This window comes from Ostrea edulis, chromosome 2, assembly GCF_947568905.1.
Source record: "Ostrea edulis chromosome 2, xbOstEdul1.1, whole genome shotgun sequence".
NCBI lineage: Eukaryota > Metazoa > Mollusca > Bivalvia > Ostreida > Ostreidae > Ostrea > Ostrea edulis.
The window spans coordinates 49,047,069-49,059,116 of record NC_079165.1 but is presented as its reverse complement, the minus strand read 5'-3'; the positions used below and the strand labels follow the sequence as shown (position 1 = coordinate 49,059,116).

General features: G+C 33.5%; 1 protein-coding gene across 5 annotated transcripts in view; it reads right to left on the bottom strand.

Moving 5' to 3' along the window:
* The window catches only part of LOC125679484 (golgin subfamily A member 2-like), a 146,220-nt gene that overhangs the window by 74,937 nt on the left and 59,235 nt on the right, over positions 1–12,048 (bottom strand). For all 5 annotated transcript variants that reach the window (XM_048918738.2, XM_048918739.2, XM_048918741.2 and 2 more), the window contains 2 exons: positions 5,323–5,416; positions 3,695–3,801 (listed from right to left, as the gene is read on the bottom strand). In XM_048918738.2, coding sequence (XP_048774695.2) covers positions 3,695–3,801; positions 5,323–5,416 — 201 coding nt within the window. The remainder of the gene's footprint in view (positions 1–3,694; positions 3,802–5,322; positions 5,417–12,048) is intronic.

Below are 12,048 nucleotides of genomic sequence, written 5' to 3'. Positions count from 1 at the left end.
TTATTCCATATAAACAAGAAAAATATCTTTTCTAATTCCTTAAGGTAGAGTTCAGAAGGATTTGGGATTGACATTAAAATATGGTTTAATAATGGCAAAACCAATGTCTTAATAACTGTAATTTTCCCTATGGGAGTTAAAAACCTTTTCTCCCATTGTTTGATTATAGATTTGATCTGCACTAATTTTGGTTCATAGTTTAATTGTGGTATCTTATCTAATTCCATGTCAAAATGTATTCCTAACAAAGTAAATCTGGTGGTACCCCACCTAAGCCTGTAATTTGGCAGCAAAGTTTCATTACTATATTTTTTGGAACCTAACCATATTACATGAGTTTTTTCATAATTGATATGTAGTCCAGATATTTCTGAAAAATAATCTAAAGTTTTAAAAGTTTCTGCGAGAGATTCTTCACTGCCATCAAGGATAAGTGAGGTATCATCAGCTAATTGTGAGATCTTTTTTTCTACATTATTTACAGTAATGCCTTTGATATTCTTATTCATTCTAATTTGGATTGCTAATATTTCCGCACATATCAAAAATATGTATGGTGATAATGGATCCCCTTGTCTGCAACCTCTCTGAATAATGATTCTATCAGAGAGATTACCACCTTGATTGATTGCAGATGTAATGTCTGTATTAAAAATCGATACCCAATTCCTAATTGAAGGGCCAAAATTAAACAGTTTTAGCGCTTTTTGTATAAATGTCCATGAAAGAGTATCAAAGGCTTTTTCAAAATCAATAAGTAGTAATAATCCAGGTATATTTTCTTCTTCAGTATAGTGCATTATATCATAAATAAGCCTTGTGTTTTCTCCAATATATCTGTTGGGGATGAAACCTGTTTGATCTTGATTAATTATTTTGTCTAAGTATCTTTTTATTCTATTCGCAATACAGCCCGATGCAATTTTATACACAGTATTCAACAAAGTAATTGGTCTCCAATTCTTCAAATATTGTCTCGGCTTGTCACCTTTTGGTAACAATGTAATAATACCATGTCTTTGTGTAATAGAAAGACAGTTATTTTTGTACCCATAATTAATAGACCTAACTACAAAAAGACCAATATACTTCCAAAACATTTTGAAGAATTCCGCAGAAAAACCATCAGATCCTGGGGATTTGTTTGATTTCATTTTGTAAAGGGTATTGGAGGCTTCCTCAATAGTAATGTTACCTTCTAGTGATTCAGATTCTTTATTTGAAAGTTTTGGAACATCTTCAATACCAAGATCATTGTGAAAGTCTATTGTGTTTAAATTGCTTTTCTTGTATAATTGTTCATAGAATGTTTTTGTTTCCCTTAATATTTCTGATTGTTTATAAATTACTGTCCCATCATTACACTCTAATCTTGGTATGATTTTGCTAGTGAAATTTCTAGATTCTAACGTACAAAAATAATGTGATGGTTTTTCTCCTTCTTCAATCCATCTAGCTCTACTTCTTACATAAATACCATGCAACTTATCTTTTCTAATGTTTTCTAATTCTTGCTTTTTACTACACAGTTCATTGATATTGCTGTCACAAACATTTTCTTCTAGTAATTTGATATTTTCTTTTAATTCTTTTTCCTCTCTTTCTTTCTTCTTTTTGATATATGATGCATAAGAGATAGTTTTACCTCTTATTTCTAAAAGTAATGTTTCTAAAAAAAGTTGATCGTTAATAGAGAAGGAAATGTCTGCATCAGATATATCATGTATGTTATCAAAATTGTATACAGGGATTGCATACTGTTTCTTTACCTTTATAATAATATCTTTGATACAATCTAAATAATTTTCCTCATAGAGTAAAGAGTTATTAAACTTCCATAACCCTCTACCTTTCTTAAAGTCATTAAAAGATATCTTCAAGGATATCATTGAGTGATCTGACCTATAACTAGGTTCTATAGTACACATTTCTAGCCCTGCAGACAAAAGAGTCTCGGATATTAAAAAGAAATCTAACCTACTTTGTTTCAATGGAGTTTTTCTTCTCCATGAGTATCTACGAATATTTTCATGTAGCTGTCTAAATGGGTCTATGTAAGAATTACTTTCCATAATTTCTAAAACTTTATCTCTTGCTTTTGAATTATTAATATATTTGTAGTTATAATAATCCAAGTCTGGGTTTAGAACCAGATTAAAATCACCACACCAAATAATATTACTGCATTGCATATCATCAATGTGATTTTGTATATTTTCAAAAAATAGTGGTGTATCATCATTAGGACCATAAATAGTACAAATTAATACTTCATGACCTTCTATACATGCTTTAAGTATAAAATAATTTCCATCAATGTCACCTTTTTCTATCAGAGGTTTAAAGTCAAAATTATTATTGATTAGAATTGCAATTCCCCTGGAGTTTGTAGAATATGAACTGAAGAAGCACTGGTATCCCCACAAGTTCCTTATTTCATCTTCAGTATCATGTGAAAAATGTGTATCTTGCAAACAATAAATATTACACTCTAAAGCTCTTAGGTAGTTAAATACGTCCTTGCGTTTCGCAATATCACCTAAACCTTGGCAATTTACTGAAATAATTCTAACCATTCAGATTACAAAAGGGAAAAAAATAAATAAATAAACTTACTGAGACTAAAGTGATACCCACTGGAACCCATTGAACCATGTTGAAGTTTGTTGACAGAGAAATGGGGATAGAGATAGAAAAGAGAAAGAAGTAGAAATACATATATGTATAATACAGTTAAATTAAGATTATCAGTTGTCAATAAAAACAAAATCTAACTGAAAAATCAAGCTGTGAGACGTGAGAGTCACTTTGTTTGGATGGCAGATGTCCAAAATCATTTTTCGTTATGACACCGGAAGTACAATAAATCAACACTAAAGTCTAAATCGATAGCGGATGGAATTTTTATTCCCGGATTTTTTTCACTTTGAAGTCAATGTCATCGAGTATATCGAACTTCACTCGCTTTCCTTTTACGTTACCATAAACAGAGCCATTAAAGTACCAAGCAGATGTTATGCTCTCATGGTCTATAAGGCGAACAATCAATTCTCTGTTCTCCTTGGTGACGTCGTCATTTTTATCATAATTCACAGGCACCCATGTTTTTTTTTAACCTGAAATACATTTTCCCAAATCACCCCCACCCATCCAAAAAAATATCAGCTGCCCCCCCCCCCCCCCCCCCCCCCCAATGTTTTTTGCTGGTATAGCCTGACCTATTGTCCGAATTTAACAGACTTTGTCCTGTTTTGTTTTTCTTTTGAATGATATCGTATTTTGGAATTCTCTAGATTTTTCAAGGCCTAAAGTGTATCGTTGATTAGAATTACATCGCGAACAGCAGTATGAGGAGTAGGTAGTGCAAGAATGACTTGTGCATTGAACCAAAAAGTCCGAAATTACCAGCATCTAACTTACAAGATGAGATAAAAAACTGTCTATATATACAGTTTGTTATCCAGTATAATACTAGATGTATTAATTTCCAATAATATTGCTTATTGATTTCCTACACATGTAGTCATAGACAAAGCAATTACATCCATAGTCTCAAAAATGCAACTGCTAGGTGTACAGGTCATAGTGGAGAGACACAATTCATATGTATATATAAAAGTGTACATGCATAAACTTATTATTCATTGAGCTGCAATACACATAGTACATTTGAGGTAGAGTGAAAATGACGTACTATTTCAAACTGTTGGGCAGAGTTAGTGGCAGTGGCAAGACTTCTTTCAAGATCACCAGTTCGTTGTCTGGAAATTTTCAATCGAGAACTAATATCCTCAATTTCAGCTGTATTAAAAAACCAGAACGCATCATTAGTTAAATTCTTCTGATTAAATGGCATTCAAATCCTTTTCCACAATTTTTTTATTCTAACTGGTAATTATGACATCTCGTGTTCAGGCTTTCAGATATTAACAAAGGTATAAGGTTCACTTCACACATGTATACACATTTCTAATTTAATTCCAACAAGATTGCTACACGTAGCTATGTCCCCCACCACCGCAAAAAAAGTTGAGTCCACAAAGTGTTTCTATATAAGTGTAGCATGTACAAATTCAACAAAGTCCCATAACTCCTGTCAAAATTGTCGAATCAAAATGGCAGCGAAATATGATCAACTACACATGGTGACTAACAATCCTCCTTAATATGAACAAAATCTGTTGAGCAGTTTCTGAGGAGTTGCGTCCACAAAGTGAAGTGGGATGGACAGACGGATGGACGGACACCGGTATTTCTATGTCCCCTTCTGTGTTGCGGTGGGGGACAAAAAGCAATCAAAAGATATCATATTCTGAGAGTTTCTGTAATAACAAATTTACATTAAACAGGAACTGTGAACCATCTCATTAAAAAAGAATGCATTTAAACACAGAAACTCCAAGGACATATTAATAGGGTTAACATCGATCGGACCAGGGCATGGACACGATTTAAGCTGAAAATTTTCAAAATTTTATTTTTCCATTTTTATTGTTTACATTGTTTAACTAGAGTATTTCTAATGGTGAACCAAAATTTGAATATCAGTTGTTGAGTTATAAGTGAGATACAGCACTCGCAATTCTTTGTTATCTAAACGAGGCTGATCAGCATGCCAGGTTTTTGTTTACATTCGACTGTTTAATAGAATAAAGTGTGTTTAAAACAAAATGAGATGTGCCAAACACTAGAAAATATTTAATTGTGTTATGAATTCATTTATAAATTGAAAAAATCTGCTTTAAGGTAGTACTCTACATCGTCATAATGGCTGACTTCCTTTAAAAACATGGATGCAAAAATCGATATCAGCAATATTTGACTTTTCCTTTTCCAGTTAGATACTTAGCCGAGTAGCTCAGTAGGTTAGAATACCGACTGCTGACCTGTAGATCGCAGGTTCGAGTCCAGCAGGGGTTTTAATTTTTTTTCAGATTACCTTCTACTAAAACTGTATTTTTTGACAAAATAAAGTAAATTTGAAAATTTTCAACTTCAAAATATTTTTGTACATATTCTCCACTTTTCATCTACATCAAATTTCTCTGGTGTAGCACACCTCCTTAAACGAAACTTTTACTAGTTTATTTAACCTATGTAAACAAAAACATGGCACGAGCCTTATTTACATAACAGGAATTGTGACCTCTGTATCTCCAATGTACCTTGACTACTGACATTCAGTTTTTTGCTGATCATTAGTAATACCTAGTTAAGCATTCTAAACAATGAAAATAAAATAATAAAATTTAGAAAATTTTCAGCTTAAATCGTGTCCATGTCCCTTTAACACATGCCCTCCCCCTTTTACATTTGACTTACAGAGCCTTTGGGTTGCTATCTTTTGGGACTGGCTCAGCTGTGACTGTAGTTCTGTCTTCTCTGCCACTAAAATACCTATTGTCTGTATGTGTACCTGGAAAATGAAATACTCATATACTTACAAGTATGGAAGGAAGAATGATGTAATTACAAATAACTTTCAATTCACATTTGTCACCAGGCAAATAAAAGTTTTATCCAAATCTGTTCCATAAAAATGGGCTAGCTCTCTCTAGACAATCATTCAATTTATACATAAACAATATTTTTGGTAGAAATTAAACATTTAAATAAAAAAAACCAAGTGTCCCCCAGCATTATACACAAAACCTTAAAGCTATCACATGCATTAATTAACAACCATATTGTTACATCCATCAGCTACAGCGAATCTTAATGACAAATTACTTATTTACCAGCTAGCCTTAAATTTCATTAACCTCAAAATCAGTTAAGTAGAGTGTATATATAAATTTATAGATGCAGATGAAATGAAAAGACATTTCTTATACATGTACATGTATGTACTATCATATCATTGATATCTTATTGTGCAATATAACTGTATTATGTAATAATAGACTAAGTGCTTAGTGTTTGAATACGCCAGTTTCGAGATTAAAGCTCTCCTGTGTAGGAGGTGCATTTAGTGGAACTTTGAATGCTTAAGTAGGACAGAGTGGATCTTACAGTCAGTGAGAAAGATGATAAAATGTATTAAATTCAACTTCTCTTTAAATACTTAATGTAGGAAATAATATGTTTTACGGCGTGACCGTGTTTGAGGGCGAAGCAAAAAAGTTTTGACATTAGTATCTATATCCAAAACAGGACAAAAACAACCCGAAGTTAGCACGCGGACGGAGCTGTATCAAAGCATCCTAATTTTTGGACATTTGATCCACCTATATATTGAACGCGGGAAATATAACGCAATTGATGTAAACAGTACATTGTGACGTCATATTCAGCGTCGTTATTTAGCAAATTTACAAACAAAGCGTTTGAACCAAACAAAAAACATGGCGTTAATCGTGGAGTGATTATATATGATTAAGAAAATAAGATTTACATGCTTTTACGGATTTTATGTGTAACATCTCAGAACGACGTGAACTAGGGTAGACGAGGTTCAAAATGGAGGAATACATGTCCACGCGCTAATATTCGAATCGACGCCATTGGTACCAAACTTTTCAAGTTCCATAGGTATGGTTTAATTTTTCATTATTTTTCTATATTTTCCTTTTAAACATGTATATACGTGTTACCTATAGGGAGAGCTCCGCTCTCACGGCCCTTCGGGCCGTGAGAGTGCTTCACCCTCTATAAAATATACTATCAAAACAAATGATTTACTAAAGTGGGAACATAAATACAATATGCCATATATATTATATTTGCAAGTAAAATCCTAAATATGATAGGTAGGTGCAACGAAATAACGTGATATGATAAGAATTCCAAGTAATTAATTACTCCTTGAATACTTATCATTGACTTAGTTTGTGTATCAGTCGGAAATGGGCGATAAAACTGCATATGATAAACTTACTGAGCACATTCACTTATGAGTGATGAAGATTTGTCCCACTCCCACGTGTAAACAAGTTGCTTTGTGCCTTACTATGTATGAGAGTTCTCCAAAGGGAAATAACTCGGACGTATCTCGAAACCAGCGTATTAGGTAATGTTCATTTTATCAAAATAATAGATGCCAACTAAGCTCACTTGGCTGGCGGTGTAGACATGGTAGCTAGTGAAATGCATGTGATGACTTGCATTGGATGCAACATTATTTATATGGCCTCGATACTAATAGTTCAAGCTAATTTCTAATGATTGAGCTCCCCCAAGCCAATTGATAAGCAATCATATCTGGTACAGCTTTGAATTTACTCAAGCAATCTGACATTTGAGTCTCTCCTAAGTTACCCGTTAAAAATCAAGTTAAAGTTAGGTGTCTGACTTAAAGGCGAGACATGTAGTGCAATGTACGATGAACACAAATCAACAGGTGACCGATTAAACATGTGGGCCTCTTGTTTTTTTTTAAACTATCATGTGTTACCAATGACTCGACCATTACAAAGTTATAATTATAGGATATTATCGATATGTGTGCACTCTCACTTGTCTTGACGATTGTATGTTGAATTATCAATTTTCCATATCAGTACTGTGGGTTATAATTAAATATCATCAACAAAATGTAGGTAGGATAGTAACATTGATAATATTAGTTTCTACGCATAGTATCTTACATACAAATTAGAATTTTATTACATGTACTTTAATGACATAATACTACATTCAATCAGATCTTGCATCAACAATGTGAGCTAGCTTGCTTGGGATGATTAGCATAAGTGCAGTTTATGTCAGTTTTAGTGTTTTCCCGTATATACTCCCCTATAAGTATATTGTTCACCAATAAGTTGGTTGCTTTTTTTCCAGCTTAATTTTGAAGGTTTTGCCGTTGACCCGCTTGTAAGTCGGGCCACTTTTTTACAACAACTTGTCCATAAATTAAAACAATAAAATTTAACCATCAATATTATCGTTTCTCTATGGACTTTAATATAAGGGCTGAAACAATTCTGAATCAATAAAATATTGACATTATTCAATATAAACGCTTGATTCAATGTCCGATTAGTTACCTCAATTTTCAGTTTGAAACAATTAATATTATTACAAACGGGTTCAGTAAAATACATCAGGCTATGCCTGTACTTATTATTCTTACCTGCATAAGGGACAAAATAGTGTCAAAAATAGTGTTCAAACTGTAGTTTGCCTTGAGGTTGACGAAAATAATGTTTAAACTATACAGAGACAACATGCATCTTACCGTTTGTCAGTTTGAAAACATTTTGCTTTTAAAATTATGATTATGAATCTTGGTAATTATTTTTTTTCAATGTCATTATTGGTTTCTTCTGTAAATTGTATCATATTGAAATTAATGAATCATGGTATAAGTATTGCAATATGTATCGTACCATGAAGGGGGCATATCGTTTCAGCCCTATTTAACATGACATGCATAATTATATTTGGAATTGTCTTTCCTGGTGTCAAAAATTAAAGTATTTCGATCTCGATCATAATTCATACTACAGTACGGCCAGTGCGGATCCCGTATTTTCCGCGCTCCCCCTGTGGGATTAAGCTACCGCGGTATATCTCAGGTAACCCTGCAAATCCCGCGCTTCCCCCGCGGTCCCGCTGTCCTCGCCGCGGTCTCACCTGTAGATGATTAATGCCATCAACAAACGCGAGTTATCTCCCGTTAACGTAAAAAATATATAGATAGATAGATACATGTATACTGATCATAAACTGAAAACAGATCGCTGTTCATCAATACTATAAACATATGAAGTACCACATCCATGTGCATACATCACTTGTATAAACACATTTTACAAAAACTGTTCATGTTAGCTTTATTGAACCATACATTCAATAAAAGGGTAGGTATGCATGTGCATACATGTATGTAAACGTTCTACCCGTGAAATTTCACAAAAACTTATTAGGCCCCCCCTATCCCTGTCAGTATCAATCACATATTGGTTTCATAAATTAGTTTTCAGAAATCTAATTCTATACATAGGCCTAAATTTGTACAATAACATATGCGTGTATCCTCTTCTAGACAATGTGAGGACATCCTCATTTAACAGGTTTCATCGTAGAGGGAGATAGAAAGATAATACTATTTAACATTACGGACTGTGAAAAACGGTTATAGGTATGTGTATATCTGCTGTCTGCTTCAACGCCGTCGATCAGCGCACGCTTTACCCGTGAAACTGCTAAGACAACATTAGACTAGACACAAACACTTATGATCCACAGCCGCTTGGCATTCAATACAGATACAGCATCAATCTAATCAAAATCGAATATTTAATTGGATCCAAATATCAAATTGTCCAATTTTAATAACGATATTGGGGCCTTGGAAATCTGAGAGAGAGAGAGAGAGAGAGAGAGAGAGAGAGAGAGAGAGAGTAGTAGTAGTAGTAGTAGTAGTAGTAATATACATGTGCATATATTATATCATTATTATTTCATTATGTTAATTTGAGTTTTCTCTGAAATCAGTATTTCATATATAATTATAGATGTGTGCAGTGCAGAAATGTGAACTCTGAAAGTAGTAGTACATTTAAATGTTTGTTATTTATTGGGTAACTAGAATTGCCCGAAATACCCGTGATTTACCGAAATACCCTCATAAAACACCGAAATACTCCCTAAGCTACCAAAATACCCGATGTTTTATATCATATTCCTGTAATTGAAATATTTGTATAAGAAGTTTTTCTATATAAAACCAAGTATTTAATAACTTAATATCACTTGTAAAATCACATTTTACCAAAACTTCTCACACTTTTCCTCATCCCTCCCGATTGATTAATTGAAGACACGCGCGATAGCCACACCGTTCAAACGATAATTAATCTTCGCCTGCTTTGAAATTTTAATTACGAGTCCCTATAGCTATACCTAACACAGTACATTTTGCCTTTACAATAACATGCGTGTATTCTCTTCTAGACATTGCGAAGACGTCCTAACTTAACAGGTTTCATTGTCTAGATAACGGTCTCGGGCATGTGTATATCTGTTACATAACACTTCCTGTCTGCTTCAACGCCCCAGACCTGGATCAGCGCACGCTCTACCCGTGAAACTGCTAAGACAACATTAGACTAGCAACACCACTTGGTAATCAATACAAATAAAGCATCAATCTAATTAAAATTAAATATCTAAGTATTTTAATATACTACATATTAATGATTGTCAAAACAAAATCTGATGGCAGAATTATGGTTGGCTTCCTTTCACTCTAGATTATTGTCTACCTAATAATACCAAAAAACTAGATAACAAGTAAAACGCAGTTTTTGGGTATACGCCACCCTTGTCGTGTATGTGTGGCCTTACTCTACAAAGTATGATAAATTTTTATTTAACATGCAATTAGAGGGTAATTTTGATGATGATGACAACCATATGTACCGTAATAAAAGGAATTAATAAGTTGTAAGCGAGGAAACCAGCACTTGATGAAGGAATTAAAAAAAAAAACACCCCAGTTTAATTACTGGTAAAATTTGTTGGGGTATATGTAATTGTAAGCTGATAAGCAGATTGCATGCCCTGGAGTAGAGACATTACAATTTTGACATCCTGTATTCGACGTGTTGAACATATACACACAGGGTCTTCTCCCCCGTGTGTTGTTTTAAGAACACGTGCAGCAGGGACCCAACAAGTGTACATGTACATATAAACGATGTTCGGTTGAAATGGGAAAACAAACATCTTTCTTTTAGCATAATATAAAATTTACATTTTGTTATTCTTAAAACATACAAAATAATATTTTGTTATTAAATTTTTTTCCAATATTTCCTCAATTTTTTTGTAACATTGATGATTTCTGTGAATAATTTTCAACAGAAAAGAAAAAAGAAAAACTCCAGCTGTATTTTAAATCTGATTTTCCTCTTAGAATAACAAATGGTAAAATTTCAAAATATTAGCTCATGCATACTGTGTATATCTATGAAAACAAGCCTGTTCAGCAGAGTGGGCGCCTGCGAACATTCCTAATATTCGTGTGCACCGGTTCTGCTGAACAGGCTTCAGGTACATGTATATCTAGGTATGAGGTATGTGTATACATTACATTATTGATTAAACATACATGTATGCAATTAGAGAGTATATTTTGATGTTGCTCACATTCGTACCGTAATCAAAAGAATTAAGAAAGCAGATTGCATATCCTTGGGTTGAGACATTACAATTTTCACGTCCTTTATGCGACGCATTGAACATATACACACCAGATTTTTATCATGTCCACTTCTCCCCCGTGTGTAATTGTTTTAAGAACACGTGTATTCTCTTTAGAGAAGTCAATAGGCATATAGCCTTCCTCTCGACTTCTCTAAAAAGAATAGAACACGTGCAGCACGGAGCCAATAGGTGTACATATAAATGAAGTTCGATTGAAATGGGAAGACAAAATCTTTTTCCAAAATATAAAATTGACATTTCTTTATTCCTAAAAAAGACAAAATGATATTTTGCTATAAATAAATTTTTGAATCAATTCTCAAAGTCTATATACATATGTAAATGCCATTAAAACAGACAGAATTTAACATATTAATCTTGCACTCATATACGGTCATTTGTAAATCTTTCTTTTTTTTCACTGTAAATATTATTAGCACATACCTTCTTATCCAAGGTACATTATCATTATATGGAGCATAAAATACTAAAAAACAAAATTAAATAACGGATTTTTTTTAGAATAAAAAAGTTGAGGTGTATTAGATATGATACACGTAAATCCTAAGTACATGTGTATCTGGTTTTAGTAAGGACAAATCAACGTTTTTTATATTTTGTTAAAAGATTTATTTGATATGCCGGTATGTAATGCCAGAAAACTGACGATAATCAAGCCCAAATCATTTTCTGCCGACGAATAAAATAACTATTGTACAGGTAGATAACCCTAACAGGTAAACAACGGTACTTCACACCGCGGCGGTGTAACTCTGCCCCGCGATGAAATCCCTCGGTGGGATAGCGTGGGAAGGATTAACATACCGCGGGGGAGCGCGGTCTAATACGGGATTCGCGCTGGCCGTACTGTATATCCAGTACTCAATATAACCAAAC